Source organism: Lissotriton helveticus, chromosome 10 (genome assembly GCF_964261635.1).
Source record: "Lissotriton helveticus chromosome 10, aLisHel1.1, whole genome shotgun sequence".
In the NCBI taxonomy this organism is placed as follows: domain Eukaryota; kingdom Metazoa; phylum Chordata; class Amphibia; order Caudata; family Salamandridae; genus Lissotriton; species Lissotriton helveticus.
The window spans coordinates 131,890,011-131,910,720 of NC_136071.1; the positions used below are offsets into that span (position 1 = coordinate 131,890,011).

General features: G+C 44.2%; 1 protein-coding gene across 4 annotated transcripts in view; it reads left to right on the forward strand.

The window, feature by feature from the left end:
• The window catches only part of TSR3 (TSR3 ribosome maturation factor), a 149,710-nt gene that overhangs the window by 119,272 nt on the left and 9,728 nt on the right, over positions 1 to 20,710 (forward strand). For all 4 annotated transcript variants that reach the window (XM_078664934.1, XM_078664936.1, XM_078664933.1 and 1 more), the window contains one exon: positions 11,502 to 11,675. In XM_078664934.1, the coding sequence (XP_078521060.1) occupies positions 11,502 to 11,675 (174 nt within the window). The remainder of the gene's footprint in view (positions 1 to 11,501; positions 11,676 to 20,710) is intronic.

Genomic DNA, 20,710 nt, shown 5'->3' on the forward strand with positions numbered 1-20,710 from the left:
ATGGTCAGAGGCACACAGAATGGGAAAGCAAGAAAATGCCCACTTTCTAAAAGTTATCGTAGAAAGGGTTTGGTCCTTTGGAATTAGCTGGGGTGGACCACTATAAAATTAAAAAGCTTGCAATGTTCCCTTGCTGGAATTGTTCAATCAACACTTTTCCATAAGATCAAGTAATTTAATTTTCTTAATCTTTTTAAGATTTTTCTTCTCACTTTGTTTTTCAAATACATTTTAAAAAAAGCTAGGGAATATTGCAAGATTTTCACTTTCTAAAAATTGCATTTTCAAACACACACTTTATAAACCACATTTAATAAAAGGTGTGTTGTTAAATTCTGAGCTCAGAGAGCCTAAACTCCATTTTCCCATCTTGTCCCAATTGAAAGTTACACATGTAAAATGTTACAGTAGAGCGCCAATGATAGCCAATGGGGCAGACAGCCTTTCAACAGTGAAAAACAAAATAAACAGTATTTCACGATCAAGACATGTCACACACACCAGTACATGTCCTACCTTTGACACACAGCACCATGCCAATAGGGCTACCTAGGGCCTGCCTTAGGGGCTAGAAAATGGAAGGGTAGGGCCTGGCAAGTGGGTGCTTTTACCTGGTCAACATAGCAGTTAACTGTACACACAGACACAACAGTGGTAGATCTGAGACACATTTCCAGGGATACTCACGTGGGTTGCACAACCAGTGCTGCAATCCCACTAGTAGCATTTGCTTTACGGACACTGGCACACTCAGTGCAATTTACTTGGGACTTACCAGTAAATAAATCAAATATGCCAATAGTGGATAACCAGTCAAATCTACAATTTACACAGAGCATATGCAATTTAGCACTGATCAGCAGTGGTGTGACCAGCAAAGGACACATGGTGACTGTCCAACGTCCTGGGAAGTCCATTACACAAGATTCCTCACATTTTCGACATGTGGCTCATCCCTTGTCAGGAACTGATGTCAATATAGAGATTGGGTCTGAAAGGACAAATGAAAATCCCCTGACTGCTGTTATTCCTACAATGCCAATGCAGGTCATGGACACTTCTATTGACTGTTCACAGTTTCCGAAGACACCGTCAAGACGTGTGATCAAAGTGCTACAAAGACTCATTGAAGAACTATGATTGTGTATATATTTGTAAACATTTTTTATTTTTTATTTAACAGAGGGTGAGATATAGTGATGTATGAGTTGGCAATGATGGAACCCTTGTGGCTCTTGGTGGACCCCATAGAACTGTGATTTAAGCGTTCAAGTGTAGCAAAGTGAATGCAGGTTAAGAATGTTGAGTTTGTGGTTGCACGCAAAAGAACAAAGGCGTGTTATACTAAGCTTGTATGTGGCATAGGCATTGGCGAGTACCCAGGCTTTGTAAGTGAGCTCTTTATCCCAGCTTTGTAAACTTGTGTCTAAAGGTGGAAGCCTTTCTCTGTCTCTTCTGATGGTTAGCAGAGATCACCTGAATTTCACATCCAGCTCTGATGAGAAATATGTAGGCTTTCCTGTTTTCAGTTGCTATTTTTGGTAAATTCTGGTGGGGTTTTTTCAGTAATTTGAATATCTTAAAAAACCGTTATGAAATTGAAATTAAAACATTTATAAAGCGCACTACTACCACGCGGTTTCTTGGCGCTGGGGATACTACCATGGGACAGTGAGAGGAACGGACTACTGTTGTGGAAAGGCTCGAGCGAAAAGGAATGTTTTCAGCGCTTTGCGGAACTCAAGATAGTGAGAGGAAGATCTAAGAGGGAAAGGGAGGGAATTCCAAAAAGCGGGCGCTAGTGTGGAAAATTTAACGCCACCTGACTTCTTCTTCCTAAATTGAGGAATAACCAGCAGAGATTGCGAAGACGATCGCAGATCTCTACTGGGGAGATAGGCCTTGACCTCGGAAGAGATGAAGCCAGGGGCTGCCCCCACCTTAGCCAGAAAGGTGATGCAGCCCATTTTGAACAGGGCACGTTCCTGAATAGGCAATCAATGCAGCGCTTTTAGCAATGGAGTGACATGATGCGACTTGGACAGATTGTAGACCAGTCGGGTGGCTTGGTTCTGGACAAGCTGGAGTCTCCTAAGATTGTAAGCAAGGACGTCAGTATACAGAACATTGCCGTAGTCTAAGCGGGAGATCACCATCGCGGACAAGATCAGTTTGCGTGCAAGAAAAGAAAAAAAGCGGGACACCTTATGGATAGTGCGGAGGGTGAGAAAGCAAGAGGAGACAACTGAACTAATCTGAGAGTGCAGAGTGAGGTGAGCATTCAGTTTAATCCCTAAGGTTTTAACCGAAAAGGAGGGAATAGGAGGGGAACCCAAGGAAGAAGGCCAAAAATGAGAATTCCAGGGACTGGAGGAACCACCTGTCAAGACCAACTCGGTCTTGTCAGGGTTGAGTTTCAGATGGTTGTGGTTCATCCCTGATAAAAAGCATAACAAAGTGAAAATTATAAATAGAATCAGGGGAGGATGCTAAATTAAAAATAAGCTGGAGGTCATCAACATAGTTGTAAATAGTGACCTCCATCTGCTGAAGAGCCAAAATAAGAGGTGAAATGTACAAATTAAACAACAGAGGGGACAAAGAGGATGCTTGTGGAACCCCACACTGAACCTTGACGGAGGATGCCGAGTAATTAGCCAGATGGACGGCCTGGGTACGGTCCCTCAGAAAAGAAGCCAACCAAACCAGAGCGGTTCCCCTGATACCCGCAGCCCGACACGGGAAAGAAGAATGGAATGATCCACCGTGTCGAAGGCGGCGGATAAATCAAGAAGAACCAAGGCCTGGGGTTGGTTGGTGTCCATGCCTTCTCTGAGGTTATCCATTACCGAAAGGACTACTGACTCCGTGGAGTGCGCCGGGCCGGAAGCCGGCCTGGCGGGAAGCCAGACAACCATTCTCCTCCACAAAGCCACTAAGTATACTTTTGACGTGACGTTCCAGCAATTTGCCTAAGAACGGGAGCAAAGAAATGGGGCGATAGTTAACTAGTGAGGATGGGTCTGCACCGGGTTTTTTCAAAATGGGGATGATAGTCGCAGATTTGTGGAAATGAGGGACAATACCTTGGGCAAGGGAGTTATTAAGAAAAGTGAGAGGGGGAGAGGGGCAGGCCAGATAAATTTGTTTTAGAATGTGTGCAGGACAAATGTCGGAGGGCGAACCTGACTTGACCATGGAAAGAAGGGACACAAAGGTTTCTTTACTCAGTGGGGGAAAATGGTCATCAGTGGTTACACATTTGCGCGCCACTAAAAAAACCACAAAAAGTGTTTTTCCGGTGTTTATGCAACATTTTACTTTTATTATTGCTTGCTTTCTGTACTGATAGAACATGGTATATAGACAGTGTATTTATAGTGTATATGAGGTCCAAATAGATTTTTGCAAATTAAACTTATTGTAGTACACCATACAATACTTGTTCAGTGAATCTATGATCCTGTGCGCTCGCTCTTTCCTTCCCATGTAAACTTCTGTGAAAAGGCCCTCTCAACATTGGCACTTGAGACGGGCAACGCCAAAACAGCCAGCACACAATTTGTTAACTCTGGCCACTGACATAGCTTTCCGTGCCAACACTGGTGCACTTGAACATTGCGATTCTCATGGCAGGTTCTGCAACATTTGCTATGGGCTACCTTATAAGACATACTCCTCGAGTCTCTGGTAGGGGGGGTGGAGTAGGATTCATCTTCAGAGACTCAATCTCCCTTTCGCAGCTGGTGGTAAAAGAAGTGTTGGGGTTCGAGCTCATGGGCTTCTCTATTGCGGCCCAGGGCGGTACTCTGATAGCAGGTCTTTTATGCTACATGCCACCCTCTTTGACCACAACGGCCCTTCAGTCACTGGTTGATCTGATCTATGACCTCTCAAACTCCCATGCTAAATTTTTGGTATTGGGTGATTTTAATCTCTGGCCCTCCGGCCCTCAAGATCTGGCCTATAGAGAACTTTTTCAAGCGTGTAGTAATATTCAACTTGTACAGTTGGTCTTGTCACCTACTCACGCGAAGGGGCACACTCTAGACCTGGTATTTGCCGAGAAGGAGCTGGTTGTAGTGGAAGAGGTCGTGGATCAGTGCTGGACCGACCATTCACTGATTATTATGTCTATTTTTTTTCCTGCTCCGTTAAAACCAAGCAACCCGGGCGGCACTAAGTTCAACCGACAATGGTCTCGCCTTCTTAGAGAGCCGACTCGACCCACATTACTGCCTAGGACTTTTTTGGTGGAGGATAGTGTGGATAAGAGCTATGCAGTCCTTTGCCAGCAAATCTTGACATCATTGGACGAGCTGGCCCCTTTACGAAGGGTGAGGGACAGACGTAGAGGAGCCAATGCCTGGTTTACTGACGATCTTGGACAGTACAAGCTCCGTTGTAAACAGGCGGAGCGTACCTGGAGGAGAGGGTATAAGGAGCTGGATAGGGCAGCGTATAAAGCGGCCCTGCAGGAATATAAGGTCCAGCTAAGGAGTGCAAAAGCAACGTTCCTAGAAGACACCTTGGCGAAGGCTCCTAATAAATCGCAGACCCTGTTTAAGCTGGTTAATAATCTATCTAAACCGTCCTGTACAGTACCAGCCATCCCGGCTTCTCAGGAACTATGTGATTCTCTGGCCCTCGCGTTCGAGGAGAAAATTAGGACCATTCTGAACGGACTCATGGTATCCGGACAGTCTGCACCGTCTTTATCTCCCCCTTCGGAATTCCCCTGCTATTCGGAATCCGAATAGCACGACAACAAGGAAGAGTCCTCCCAGCTGTCCTGTTTTCCTATTCCCTCGTTGGAGGAATTCTGCGTCTTGGCAAATTGCGTTTCCTCAGGTTCACCGCTTGACCCAATAAAAAGATGCCACATAAGATCTGGAAGGCTTTCCAAGATGAGTTGTTTCCCCCGCTCTATTCCATCTGCTGCCAGTCGCTGACCACAGCATCAGTCCCAGACAGTTGGAAGTTGGCAATAGTAACACCACTGCTAAAAAAGGCTACTCTGGACCCTCTATGCTCGGCCAACTATAGGCCCATTTCGCTCCTACCATTTGCGATAAAAATCATCGAGAAGTGGGTCACGAGAGCCTTGTCCAACTTCCTGGAAACAAACTCCTGTCTGGATGCAGCCCAATTTGGCTTCAGACCGGCCCATGGCACCGAGACCGCATTGGTTACCGTGTTGGACGATTTACGAACGCGTGTCGACAGGGGAAAGTCAGCATTTTTAGTGCTGCTTGACATGTCGGCCGCGTTCGACACGGTGGACCATGAGGCTCTATTGGGTCGCCTTCGGAGCGTGGGCATAACTGGTCTGGCTTTAAGTTGGTTAACATCTTATCTCTGCAAAAGACAGCATGCTGTGGCGTTACCACCTTTTCGATCAGCCACACGACAGGTGAACCAAGGTGTCCCCCAAGGATCGGCGGTTAGTCCGATCCTTTTTAACTTATATCTCCGACCCCTGGTAGATCTGATAAAGTCATTTGGCATATCAGTCATCAATTATGCCGATGACACTCAATTGATTTTTTAATTTGAGGGTACTGAGATAGTTTCGAGGGACACCTTTCACCGCTGTATGTCGGCTACAGCAGAGTGGCTGCGAGCTAACTCACTCCAATTTAATGGGTCAAAAACGGAGGTACTCCACTGCTCCCTAGACCGACTCCCCCGCGCGCTACCTGATGACTTTTGGCCAACTTCCATTCCGGGCTCGGTGGAGGCCGCAGAATCGGCTCGTAACCTGGGAGTTCTGTTTGACCCTAACTTACAGCTTGATGCCTCTGTAAATAGGACTGCAGCGACCTGTATGGGCCTGCTTCGTGCCCTACGTAAGATCCTGCCACTACTTCCCCGGGGAGCCAGAGCAGAGGTAGTTCGTAGTTCTATTCTCAGTAGGTTAGACTACTGTAACGCACTACTTCTGGGAGCCCCTAAGATCTTGATCCTAAAGTTGCAGAGGATTCAAAACATGGCGGCTAAACTGGCTCTATCTCGTCCTCGCTCTGCTTCTTCATCTGCGGTAAAAAATGAAGCAGCACTTTAGAAACTACGGAGGAAATTCCCCTTTACTGAAGGGATCTAGAACTTGTACAGAGTACCACAGTGCAATTTCATTGACTTCAAATGCCATTGGTGGGGAAGGGGCATTTCTATGCATCATTGCAAGCCATTTCTCATACATTGTAAAATAAACGTTTCTGAATTGCTCTTCAACATTGCTTTGCTTACCAAGTGGCAAGCACTCTAACATGGAACATGTTGCAGTGCCAAAGTCACTAAAGGTGTCACCAAGCCAACGCTCAAGGAGATGTTTCACATCTACACCAATTATGCTGAACACTTGGCAGACAAGGTTTTTTTCAGACTCTAGTTTTCTTATTATGTCCACTACAGCAGTTATGTTTTCCTGTAAAAATCTAATAGTGCAGTAGAGTGTACTTTTTCACATCACTATCAATATGCGATCAAAGATCCTCACATTGCTTGCCTTTGTCTTTATCACTCAGCAAAAATTCGGTAAACTTTGCCACATGGATAATATAGCATTCGTAGCCCCTTGGACTGAGAACAATCAGCTAAAGGACACAGTTGGTATGACTCTTTCTTTGATGCCACACAAAGCAAGAAATGATAAATATTTGCATTTTAATTCCTGTGCATAAGAAAACAGTGTACCAGAATGGACTAAAAAGTAAACAGCATCCCTCATTAACTCTGAAGATTGTAAAGATGCTTTCAGCACACCATCTATCAAATGGCAAGGATCTCCTACAGGGAATCACTTCAGCTCGGGTATCAATTTTGACAGGTCAGCACACAACTTTGTTATATATGTAGCTGAATCACTGCAAATACAAACAATATCACTCAAATCGTTGTTGATCTTGGAAAGAACCTTTTTTGCAGAGCATTTCAAGTGACACTGCGCTCCATGTTTACCAAACATCTAGTGTCATGTTTTCACCACTATCCCAGATGCTTGGTGATAGCGCTCTATATAAATATACTTGTCACTATACCTTGCGTTGAATGTTTAAAGCCTGAGGTGTTGGCATTTCACCTACTATCAATACTGACCCACTAGAAACTGTGGGCTGATGTATTAAGGGGTTTTACCTATTCTCTGTGGGTAAATGTGATGACACATATTAGGAAAGATTCTTATGAAACCAGCCATCAGTGAAAGAATCAAACACAGCCAAAATATCAAATATGCTTTTGATATTTCCTGATGCTCTACAGTTTATAAAATAATTAAACGAGACCTAAAACTTGCTTCTAAACCCTGCATCTTTAGACCAAAGACCACAAAACTGAAAAAAGCAAAAGGAAGAAGAAACAATATTTTAGTGGCATCCCTAAACATCTAATCTCAAGCCGAATAATGTTAGCCCAGTCTTTTTTACTGCTAGCTTGTATAACAAAGTTACATTGTATTGGCCCCTTCAGGAAGAAAAAAAATGACTCTTTAACTCTTTTTCCTTTAGTTTGTGGTTGTGCAGGTGTTTTTTCAGTGTTTATATGTTTTCACTGGTGAGGGCTATTTCTCGTTCAGTGGGGTTTTATCTGTTATTATAGGTTTAAACCTAAAACCCCACAGCCTAGAAATATGTTTACTGTACCTAGAAGCTATTAAATGCCACTACATGTGTCATTTAAAAACATCATGGGGGGCAGATTATATGGGAATCATGCTTCTGTTGACTAGCTGCATACTTAAATGTAATGATGTGCTTTATAGTATGACACTCCGTTTCCCAGTGTTGCAAAGGCTCACTTCTTGCTGTCACCTTACTCCTAATGAGTGTCTAATGAAATCTTCTCAGTGAAACAAGAAGCAATTGGTTGAATGTCTAGTTTTTCTCGCCCATTGGAAATTATTGTGGGTGTGTCCCAGTCCATCATTTTTGATCACTGTGCCACTGCATCATATGCAAATCAGCCTTGCTCTTGCTCCAGTAAAAACAGTCCATCCCAATCTGCCTCCTCCCCCTGAAGGACCACACCGGCAACCCCTGGCTAGTCTCATCCACTGCAAATGGAGCATGGGTTTACTTATGGATATTCCACATGGTGTTAGACTCCTTGAACCTCTCAGATACCAAAGATATTAGCAGAAGACATTCCACCCACAATTTTATAGTTGCATGCTTCATGATGGGTGCCTCCTCCTCATCCGGGTAAGATAATACCACACAGATGGACTCAACCATTGTTATGAGTTCATTATTAACTTCTTGTATCTGGATAAAACAGGGTACTTGTTAAAAAAAGAAAAAAAAAAGTTTTTTTCCTGAAAGATAATGTTTCATGCATCATTCTTTCTGCTGGCATGTTTCAGCGATTTAACTCGCCCATATGGGTCACTGGCTCCCTTCAGTGCCCGGACTAGTCTCTGCCTTGTTGGTCCTCATCAGAGAGGTGCAGCTTAAGTCATATAGCTCAGTTGGTCACTGGACCGATGTTTGGGCATACTGTTAACATTTTGAGTGTCACATTGAGCCAATCAACAAGTTGATTGGTGGACTTCGTAAATTATTATAAGCTGCTATCAATTACTGTGAGCTACATTCTACCCCCAGCCCCATCACTTTTGTTAATGACATATCCTGGTGCCTGCATTTTTTTTTTGGTGCAGAAATGGGAATAAGACTGGTCTTGGTGGCAGCCTCAACCGAACAGAGCAGATTAAGTCTTTTGTTGTGAAACACTGAAAAGATTTAGAACCTAAGAACTGTGAGGGTTTTCAAATCTCTTATAACAAACAACCGGTCATTGCTCCAACTTCGCTGCTAAGATTGAGATCAAAAGATTTTATGTGCAGTGTAACGTCACTTTTAATGCAGTTGTATTGTCGCAAAGTGTCGTGAAGTGATGCAGCCATTCTGTGCTCCGCAGAGAGTGAGTGAAGTCCTCGTAATCACAAGATTTGCTGAAGAGCATATTGTGACTAGAACAGATGTGGCCTCTCTAAAAGTAAAAGGCAATATCTAACAGAATAAGTGAGACTTGCAGAATCTTCCATGATTGACTCCCAACTGAAGGGCAGCAGAAAGGCCGGAAAGTAAACACCGAGAATGCCTTCAAGCATAAAACAGAAACCTAATGAACAGAGCCTGATCCAAAAGAGCCTTAAAAAGACAAAGCGCCTTGATTATTGCTTAAATTATTTCTCCGGTGCTGTTGGAAGCGAGTGAAGCAGAAGAAAGGCATTGGCAACATCGTCAAATTTTGTGGATGTCTTGGACTACCTCAACCACCATATTCTAAAAACGCCGCAGCCTCTGGATCAGCTGGATGGAGCCCTTCGGTAGCATATGTTGCCTTATTAAATTTTTGATTAAGTCCCACCTGTGGGGCATGCAAATGATGGGGGTAATAGGTAAAACCATGAAGGGTATGCTCTTTCTGAGCAGTTATATTTATTGGAAGCAGGCGGTGACCTCAGTTCACATGTTCCCCACAGATAAGTGTTTGTCAAAATGAAAGGCAAGATTCTTGACCTGGGAGACGACTGTAAAGTGTGGATTTCATCTTGCTTGGCCATGTTCTGTTGCCCCACAATCTGTCCAAGCCCAGGATTAACACTTTGAGATTCAGCTGTTTATTACTCATCAAGCATAGAGTAAACAGGACTCTAAACTGTGTTAAAGTATATATGGAAACTGATTAAAGTTCAGGATGAGCTGAGTGTCGTGTGCATTAATGCTGAGCCCACGTAATAGCAGTGAATAGTGTCCCTCAGCAGATCTTGAAGGAGATGCAGGATAAACCAGATCCGGGCATCTGATTTCAGCGATATGGGAAAAGGGCCAGAGACTGGATCGGACAAGGGAGGAATCAAAACCAAAACAGAGCACATGCTTGCAGGCCTAGCACAACAAGGTGGTCGATCAGGATGAAATTATCCGCTGCATCAAATCCACTGGGAGGATCTAACAAAAGGTGATCCGCTGAGTGGCATGCACCGAGGCACAGCCTGATGTAGTTTAAAACAGTTACATGTGTAATTTAGGTCCTCCTCACTGGACAGAGGGTCCTCTGTGAGAACTCCAAGATATTTATGGTTTGTAACAGTTAGAGAGCCAACGTGCCAGATATTTCTAAATAATAGTAATAACTGTTAATAACCAGGAGATTTGTTATGACTTGCACTTAACACTCATCCAGACTCAGCTTCATAAGGGGCTTAATTAGCTCCACCATCCAGCAGTGCTGTGGTACCCTAGAAGGAAAGGAAGTGTATAGCATGGAAGTAAGTGTGGCACAAAAGTTTGAGAATGATCCTTTAGGACATCAAAAGCAGATATTGCAAGGAGACCCAGAGGTAAAGATGACAAAAGAGAAAACGCCTCGCTCTCTGCAGTGGTGGGGAATCTCCTCTCCAGTGTCCACTGATACTTTAGGCAAGTTGGGAGCTGGAGGTCTGACATGTCCTGGCCTATGTATTGCTCCTGTAGATGGGTTGTGTCTTCTCCATGAAGAAATTAGCCTGTCGCATAGTTTTTGTTGCAGGCAAGTACTGATGGTGCCTGCACAAGACTTTCCAAGTTCCTGTCCATTGACGAGCACTCCTCTTCTGTCATCTAGACTTGTAACCAATCTCTTCTCAATTAATTTAATTAATCTTCTGCTCTTGCTTCCATGTGCTTCAGTGTCAGAGACAGAACTCATTTCAAATTGTATTTTTCATTCCTGAACATCCCTCAGACCTAGTTATACTTTAACGCGATACAAAAGGGGATGATGGACGGAGCGTTTGAGCAAATCAAACACTCACCCCCAGTCAACAGATCTGGGTTTAATCCATCACCATTCTTTAGCCCACTCAGCCACCCCAGTTCAGACATGGCCATATGCAAATCAGTCTCACCCTGTGCCTCATGGGAACAGTCCAGCCCGAACTGCCAAGCCATGTCTTACCTGGACCGGAAACAAGCATCCTTGGACCGGTTTCGGATTCATAATCCTCATCAGCCAGGCTATCTTGAATCCAGTGGCCAAGTGAGCAAGGGACTCTCGTCTGAGCATACCCTGCCACACTTAGGGCAAACAAAGCGATACAAGCATACAAGACCGGAAACAAGCATCCTGGGACCTGGGCCAGAAACCGGTCCTCGGAAGCTTGTTTCCGGTCCAGGGAAGACATGGCTTGGCAGTTTGGGCTGGACTGTTCCCATGAGGCACAGGGTCAGACTGATTTGCATATGGCCATGTCAGAACTGGGGTGGCAGAGTGGGCTAAAGAACGGTGATGGATTAAACCCAGATCTTTTGACTGGGTGTGAGTGTTTGATTGATTCAGATGCTCCGTCCATCACCACCCCCTTTTGTACCGCTAGTTATACTTTACACATCTACTGAATAGCCAGCAGTTTTTAACTTACCTATAGAGCACCATGTTGTAAAGCACAGTAAAACATTATACTAAATGTCTTTCAGAAGAAACTCCCTAATCTGTTTTCTTATTCTTCATTTCAGGTTTTACAGATTTGGCTGTCATACTTTTAAGGAAATTTAAATGGGGAAAAGTTTTCCTGGAACTGAATAAACATCTGCTGGATAAATATGCTGCTTGTCAGTCTGTGGAGGAAGTGAAGCAGGTTGAGAAGGAGTTTCTAGCTGCTGATCTTGAAGAAGAGACTGACGTAATAGGTGCTCATATTTTTCACGATTACTTGCATTACAATCAATGTCATGCTGTGGACATAATTTTATGGAGAGGTTTATTATTGCTTTATAAAAACAGTGGGATTTTGAGAGCTCAATGGAAGAAAATGAAGTGGTTCACAACCAATAATGACTGGTGCAGGTCTGATCCAGCATTTCAATGTTTCTCTTTTAGTTTCTCTCCTTTTAATTTAGAACTTTCTACCCACAGTGAGTGGAATGGTATAATAGCCTTGAAGCGTTTTTACCCCGGGGTCAAGGCCTTTAACAACCATTTTACTCCTCTTCAGTGGCTATATATGCTTTATAATAGAATACAAACTCTGCTTTTTAGGTCTTCGCTAAACAGCGCATGTGCTGTCTTGACGAGACGCGTTGTGTTTAATTTGTGGGCTCCAGCCTTCCCATAGGCTTAAATTGCTCGCTCCATCGTCTGCCTCATATCCTTTGTCCATGGCATGCATGCGTCATGTCTCTTCTTCTGTTTAGCCCTTGCCCAGTACATGGACCAAGTACTTGTGTCCATTCGCTGTTCCCATTTTCGGAGCTACTTTATTCTTTGTGTTTGAGAACTCTACACAAGTGCTCGTGTTTTTACAAGCTCAGTCTCTCCCCTTCTGGGTTTCATTTCAAATTGCTCCCAGTTTTATTCTTCTTTGTGTTCTTTCTTAAACAATGGTTACATTTCACTGTATCCAACAAAAGTAAAAAAGATCATCGCTATTTTAACTATATTGGTCCTTGTTTTGCAAAAAAAAACACACAAGAAATGCAATACGTGCTTGAAGTGGCATTATGCATTTCAAATTGAGCTTTGTTTTACAGTGTAGTGGGTCCCTCTAGTGTCTGAAAATGGAATATCCCACACTGTATCCCACCACATTCTATTTGTTTTACAGTGCAGGCTGGGTCATACTTCTGACAGGCAATTAAAACATTAAACTGTCGTGGTAGAGGTGGCAGCCATTAAAGTTCCTGATGCTTTTTTAATACCTAAACATGGAAAGTAGTGTTTAGGTAGACAGTACAACCTTACAGTCAAACTTTACTGTGGCATTAAATGGCTGGACCTATGTCCCGAAATCACTGTAGTTCATTTTTATGCTATGTGCAGTTTGAATCCCTGAAACCCGGGCACTGCCTTTTTTTTTAACTTGTCTAATATGACAATGTTCACACCATTTGACTTTGTGTACTCTTTCTGTTGTAGCAATATTTTTGTGAGTGAACTTGTTAGAAATTGGGTTCTTGGTTGGCAAAGATCTGCACCATGTCTAAGCAGAAGCCACAATCCTAGTCCGGGTAAGTAAGATGCACACTAAATGTTTACCTGTGCTCACCCTCTGGTAGCTTGGCACAGAGCAGTCTGGCTAAACTGGATACCTCCTCTGTCCAGCTCTGCCTCTCATCGGTTTTCCGTGACTTGCACTTGCCCAACTGAAGTGCAATGAGGAAAAGTCTGAAGTTCTCCTCTATGGTGATTTTCCTACTAATTTTAGAGAACTATTGTGGCCACCGGATGCTCCCTGCCCCAACTCAATGGGAAATCCGTCAAAAAACTTGGGAGTGTGGTTTAGTGAAAATCTTAAATTTGAGGACCACATTAAAAAATTAACAGCCGTTTGCTTTGGCACTCTCAAAGCCTTACGCAGATTCTTCCCCTTGGTTCCGAGGGAGGCCAAAGAAACAGTGTCTCGTACCCTCATTCTTTCTCGGTTAGACTACGCGAACGCTTTGTTCATTAGTATCCCAGCCTACCTGATCAGGCGTCTTCAGATTATTCAGAACGCTGTGGCTAGAATTCTTTTTAACATCTCGAGGAGGTCTAGCGTACGGCAATATCTGCGTAGTCTACACTGGCTGCCAGTGGCCCAACGGATTTGGTTAAATCTCTGGTTCTATCTTCCAGAGCTACTCATGATTAAGGTCCTCACTACCTGAGAAAGCGCTTCTCCATGTATGTTCCCAACCGCCGGCTTAGGTCGGCCAACCAGTACCGGATGATCCTCCCACGATTCCGGTGCGCTCGGTTAGGTGGACAATCCATTTCTGTAAAAACAGCTAGGGCTTGGAATGCACTTCCTTTGCAACTTCGTGCCACTCAGGATATTCTTTTCTTCAAAAAAAGCACTAAAAATACATCTTTTCACCATAGCACTCTAACTTTCTTCTTCATCCCTTCTGCCTCTCTGCATTAGATCGCGCCAGGACACTCCAGAGTATTTGAGTGCGTTAGAAAACCTTTTATAACATATAACATAACATTAACTAAATAGGCAATGTGTAAAGTATTTGTGCAACACACACACACACACACACACACACACACACACAGTAACACTATGAACACACCACAATAAGACTCCAGACAGGTTTAGCAAAATAGATTATATTCTGAAAAAACAAGACTAAAACAACAAAAATCCAATGTACAGAATTTGAGATATTGAATTTTAAAAGAATAAATGCAGTTCATAGCTTAGAAGCAAGTATTGCTAAAGAGGTTACTTTAGGTTGCGCTGTATCAGGGGAAAGTCAAAGTTCGGGCTAACCTTGTGGAAGCGCAGGCCGGCTACAGGACCCAATCCGGGCCTGGTGAAGAAAGTACCTTTCCTGGTCGCAAGCAACGAGATGCATCAATCCTCTCCATGCACCAGGCGTCCGTTCTGAAAACGGGTGCCAGACTCGAAAAGTATAAAGTGATGCACTGGATTCTACCACGCAGTCAAGGATGCGTGGATCTCCCCAAGCTGCATTGGTGATGATATGCAGTCCGATGCGTTAGTCTCTGGAGGCAAAGTGCAGGTTCTGATGTAATGCCCTAATTTTTACTCTAGCAACTGGGTCGATGCTCCGGTTCTGTTACACACAGACAGGAGATGTGTTCAAATCCATGTTGCAAGTATCTGGGCCACATCCAGTGAGCCAGGCACAGAGGAAGGGGTAGAGACTCTGATTTCCCTGAGCCTCAAGCAACAAGAGGCACGCCCACAAACACTTGGAAATCACTTGGAGTGAAGGCAGAGTCCAGCCCTCCTTCAACAGAATCAGAGAGCAGCAGGCAGCAGGGCAACAATCAGAAAAGCAGGCCTTCCAGATCAGCAGTCCAATTGAGTCCTTTAAGCGGCAGAGCTTCAGTTACAAGTCCAGTAGTGTCTGATTTTATGGGGTCAGAGACCCAATAATTCTACCCAAAAGTGCTTTTGATGTGGCTGGGGGTGATTTCAAAGCAGCTCTCTGGTGTGCACAGGTTCCCCTTTCAGCCCAGTCCTCTCTGCCAGGCTGTCTATGGGGGGGTAAATACGCACTTTCTGTGGGGACAAGACACTACCTAATCAAGTGAAGTATTAGCCCCTCTCTTCCATCCTGCCCAGGTAAGGCTATCAGAAAACAGATGTATGTAGATCGGTACTTAGATACACCTATCCTTCCTGTGCTATGACTGTCTAGAGGGAATGCACTAAGTGCAGTTGTCACCCACTGTAGACGTGTATTGGGGACAGGCTGTCTGGCACACAGAGTAGTAAATGCAGATAAATGTCCACTTTCTAAAAGTGGCTTTTCTAAAATAGTAATGTTAAATCCAACTTCACCGGTAAGTAGGATTTATCAACACCATTCCAAACATATGAAAGATGAAAAAGCTAAATCTCTCTGATCAGGAATTACAGATTAAAAATATTTTAAGAAATTACCAATGCTAATTTATGAAAGGATTAAGCCTCACAGTAGTGAGAAAGGAAATAGGCTACCAGGACATGCAAAAAATACAAATACATGGCCTACCTTTTACTTAAATAGCACACTGCCCATAGGGCTACCTAGGACCTACCTTAGGGGTGACTTATATGTAGTAGAACAGGAATTCAAAGCTTAGCAAGTAGTTTTAAATGCCAAGTCGAAGTGGGGGTAACCTTCACACTCAGGCAATGCAGTGGCAGGCCTGAGACAGGTTTGAAAGTTTACTTCTGTGAGTGGCACAATCAGTGCTATAGGTCCACTAGTAGCACTTAATTTACAGGCTCTGGGTATATGGTATTCCCCCTTACACTGTACTTACAAGTACATTGAATATGTCAATCGAGTATACACCAATTGCAGACCCATGGGCCTATCTTGTGTTTCCTAGTTGTGGTAAAGGGGAGTTGTCTCCTGCAGGTTTTTAAACCCCCTCAGGCCCTTTTTTATTTGTTTATGCACCAAAACACACATGTTTAGGGAAGAAGTACTTTAGCACTGGTTCACAATTGTAAAGTGCTCGAAGTCCTAAGGCCAACAACAAGATTCTACAAAATGTGGAGGCTAAAAGATTGGTGGAAGCCCACCCTAAGGCTGACCGGTCTAACTGAACTTTACCAACCATTTCACCAAATTCCCTTCATGCCTTTACTGTGTGTAAACTGCCCTTCAAATGGGAGAAAGAAGTGCAAAAAAGACCTTTATGATCTGTGTTTCTTGTGCTTTGCTCACACCCACATGGTTCAGGTGTGTCAGGAACTATACAGTGCTCACCGACAGACCATAAGATTATTTCCCTAATTGGTAAGAAACATTCCAAAAACGCATTGTTGGGATAGGGATGTCTCCTGCTTGATAAACAGTTGTGTACTCCTGCCCTGAGTGCCCAATTGCATGTGAAACTGGTGTCCTGACATTTTTTTGTCTGGCCTTGGCGCCACACTGATCTGGTGTGTATGGTGAGCCCTTTGCCTGTCTCTGGTAATGCGAGGTTCGGAACCTGTTTTGTGACCTGGAGGGGCACACCAAGCATGCTCTCACAGTGGGAATAGAACTAATGTCCATGCATCCGATGAATAACATAAAACGGTAGTGGCAGAGTACCTTGTTTAATAATCTGTGCTGTGGCAAGAACTTTTTCTCTGTCGGAGAGAGTGCAGTCTTCTGCCCCTCTCGTTTAAAGTTCTGCTATTATGTATCTCCCCAGAACCTTTCACCTACACCCAAAGTGCAGATCGAGTGCTTGGGTGTGTGGTGAATGTGTATCATATGTAAAGTTTTAGGACTCTCAGTGTGGTATGTGCCTAAGTACCAGTTCCCGTGAAATCAATTTGGGATGCCCCTAGTTGAGCATGGCACAAGATGGAAGATAAGGGCAGCTTACCGGCTTTGGAAGTGTTTTCCCTGGATTCTGTTGCCGGAGGGAGGACACTGAGGGGACGGAGGATGGAGGCGGCGCTTCCCTTTGAAACTCTACGCAGACCTTGTTAACAAAAGGCATTGGCATTTGCATTGTCATTTGGTGGTTGGTAACAGTGAAGACTACCTTTCCTTTAGTCTTTGCCTGATTGTTGCTTCAAGATGGGTAATGACAGACAGGTGCAGAGACCTCACACTACATTGTGTCCTTGTTTTGTATGCCCTTGCTTGGAGCCAGCCACATTGGAACCTGCCTTGTGAACCATAATCATACACAGAGCCATCTCTGAGGAACAGCCTTAATATGACATTCGAAAGAGAAATGGAGAACCAACCCGAACCAGTTCTGAAGTCTTAAGCTGTGGTTCCAGTTCCTGGTTCTTCTTGTTCAGGGATAGGAGTGCTCAGCAGAGTACTGAAAGAACCGTAGTGCGACCAAGGATGGTGTCACCCTTATAGGCAGTTTTCAACAGGTGATCGGGACATTACCTAAAGTCTGCACTTTCTGCTGGAGGAGCTGATGGCTGCCCAGTGTCTGGAAGCCTCTCGCCCTGATGAGAAAGGGAAAGCAATTGCCTAACCCTGCAGAAGAAGAGACTGCCCAGGAGAAGAACAGCATGTTCCCGGTGGGAGGAAAGCCTACAAAAAAAGCAGGCCACCGAGAGTCGAGAGTGGCCTTTGCTGTAAGGATCATCCCAGATTTTCTGCACAGTTCCTTCTATAAATTGCACCAAGTCTCAGAGAGAACAAGCATTACTGTGCTGCCACTGCTGGCAGGATGAGGAGCCACAGTACTACTGAAGCAGAAGCCCTGATCGACCCGGAAGCTGCAACTGCTAACGATACACCATCGCAGATGACTCGTCCTAGAAATCACAATTGCCATATCTGAGCACTTGTCGGCACCCAGCCAGAAGCCTACAGCTGTCAAAGATGAGTGCTTCTGCGCAGTCCTGCCACACTGACTCCGTCCAGTGGTCCCTGTTAAAACCAAAACCCACCCTTGTGGCCCAACAGACGTGAAGCTACTTTTGCGAGAGCCGGTACTCTTCCCGCACCCCCTGTAAACCTAGGACTGCAATGTGTTCTAGCATGTGGAAGTAGGCTAAGCCTGAGACCGGACGGAGAGACTACAATGCGCAGAGGAATCTGACTCATGGACTTAATGATTTCCCCCCAAGTGAACGGAAGGGATGAACTGACATCACATCTGATCAGTAGGGTAACTTAAATTAATCTGCAGCTATGGCTAATTACTTCCTGTGCGTATATAGTCTACCAGGGACTATAGCCATTAGTAGTCATCTAAAGTAGGGAGAAAGTACTTGAAGAGGGTGGTAGCTCCTTACTGAAGATTTTGCTGTGAGATTAAAGTACTTTTATTAAAAAAAAAAAAAATAAGCACTGGGCTGGACAGTATGGTTTTGTCTGTTTGTGGACGGATGAGTTCTGAGCTCTTGTCCCCACACTACTTCACTGAGAATCCATTTCCTGCTTGCCCCCACTATCCTGAAAGTCAAGTGTGAAAGGGGTGTAATCTCCCAATTTGCAGAGCCATAACAGAATGTTTTCCGAGGGCTCCAGTGCCATATGACCTCAACCACCACGGTTGAGGCTCACTGCTACATTTCATCTCTGTGGCCCACAAATAGGATCTGACACTCATCGGGTCATCCAGCTGGTACTTTTCAACCACCAGAAGACCTCAGTGAATCTTTAGTAACCACTCTTTAAAACAATTTTAAAAGCATAACAGGAGAACTAATAATAGGGAACAACAGTCCCACATTTCCACTCAGATTGATGTCACAAAGCTCTATCAAGATGTTCAGCGTTGAAGAAAAGAAGTCATCCCACTCGAGGTCAAGACCTTCTACCTCAAGGGGCTTACCATCAAGAAGGCATGTGGTGGGAAGCATTTCCATGTCGAGTTGGTCGTTTGTTTCCTTTCAGGATCTCAAACAGAAGAGGCAGTTATACCGAATGCCTCCCAGCAGAATGTTGTTGGGGAACAGGACTTCTTTAAAACCATTTGGTGAAGAACCCATGAAAAGGGTAATTCAAAATGGATATTCTTATGAAAGGATTCAGTATTATGCCTCCTCCGAGAGAAATACCAAGGGAGAATCCTGATCAAATGCCTCATGACAATACTCCTGGTGAGTATACCTTTGTTCCTTATGCTCCAATAATATCATGGGCTCTCAAAAGAGATAATGTGTCAAAATCCAGATTGAGGTCATATTCTCCTGCATCTCATAAAAAAGTAACCATCTTGGATACCTTCAGTCAATGATGTTAGCCCTTCCAAAGAAGGAAAGCTACACAATGGATACTGAAGGCAGGTTAGTGATTGGTACAAAATCTACAGCCATTAAGGCAGAGAGTTCTCCTGTTAATTAAATATGGTACTCTTGAGACGGTCTAGAAGTTTTCAGTGAAGCTCCACATGATCGGGTTATGTTTTGGAACTGGTGAACAGAAATACGCGAATTTTGATACAAACCATTAGTGCTAAGAAGACATTGCAGACCTGCTGGTTTATATTTGTTACCACAACATTTACTTCCAGTACATGTCATGACTCCACATTCTTATAGACCTTGAAAGTAATGTGCTGCAGAAAATAATGAATCTTGGCTTTTGCTGGTAAACCACTGTTTGATGCACATGTTGACAAGATGCAAAATCTGAACCCTTAAGAGCTGCAGGCCTCGAAAAGTAAGAGGGATTGAGCAAAGCTCACTGCAGCAGATTGGAACAATGCTATAACTAATTGTGTGATCTTCAGCTTTGTTAGCACCAATCTTCTCTGCAAAAGTAATACAAATTCATTAAAGGGCTTCCCTGTAGGTCACATCTTCCTATCAAAGGGGAGCGATGGCCCATAGGGAAGGCCTTTGCTGCTCTGAAGCACCTACTCTATTACCCACTGTTGTGGAGGGGTGTCTGCAATTACCTGTAAGTATGCCAAAAAAGAACCAAGACCATTGTATATTTTGAGGAGTGGCTGGCTATGTTAAGAGGTTTAAATCATCACCTTTAAACGGTAAATTGAATTCACACAAACCGACTTTGTTTTAGTGTAAGGAGGAGTCTGTTTTAAATATTTATAGCTAATTGGTTAAATCAGAATCTAGTATGAATAAATCAAGGGTGGATAGGATCGGAAAGAAGAACAGGGTCTCTGTGCGCGGCACTCCTCTAACGGCTAGACAATGCAGATCCTTTTTCTAGAAGGCAAAATAAATGGGATGACGCCGAAATAGGTCTGAATTGTGGTAAAATCAATGAGGCTTACAGAATAATGTATACAGTATTTAGGGATTCCGACGGTCTTGCTAATTCCCTTTTTTTAGGTTGAGCCTAGAGCCAATGTGCACACTCTGCTCTACTAGTCTTATTGTAGAGGAGCAGGTGAATAGAAGCTCTGCCACTCTCAGCCCATATTTGCTATTGGCTTGTCATTGTCTGTTCTAAATGCTGGCTTCTGATTCGTTGATAGGCTGGTTAGTCCCTCCTTAGTACCACCACCTTTTCATTTGTCACCTCCCATGGCGACTGGCCTCCTTACTTCAGTTGTTACATGGCACGTGTTATTTAGACTGTGAGCGCTATTTTCTTTAATGAGGTTCTACTACTGCAGGCACCAGGTGCTTTGGTGCCTTTTTTCTCATACCCCCCCCCTCCCCGTTGTTCCTTCTCCCCCGCCCGCCCTCCCCGTTGTCCGTGCCTTCTCCCCCCTACCCTCCCGTTGTCCGTGCCTTCTCACCCCTGCCCTCCCGTTGTCTGTGCCTTCTCCCCTCGCCCCCGGCTGCCCTCCCTCCCGTTGTCTGTGCATTCTAGTGGAAATACCTATGGCA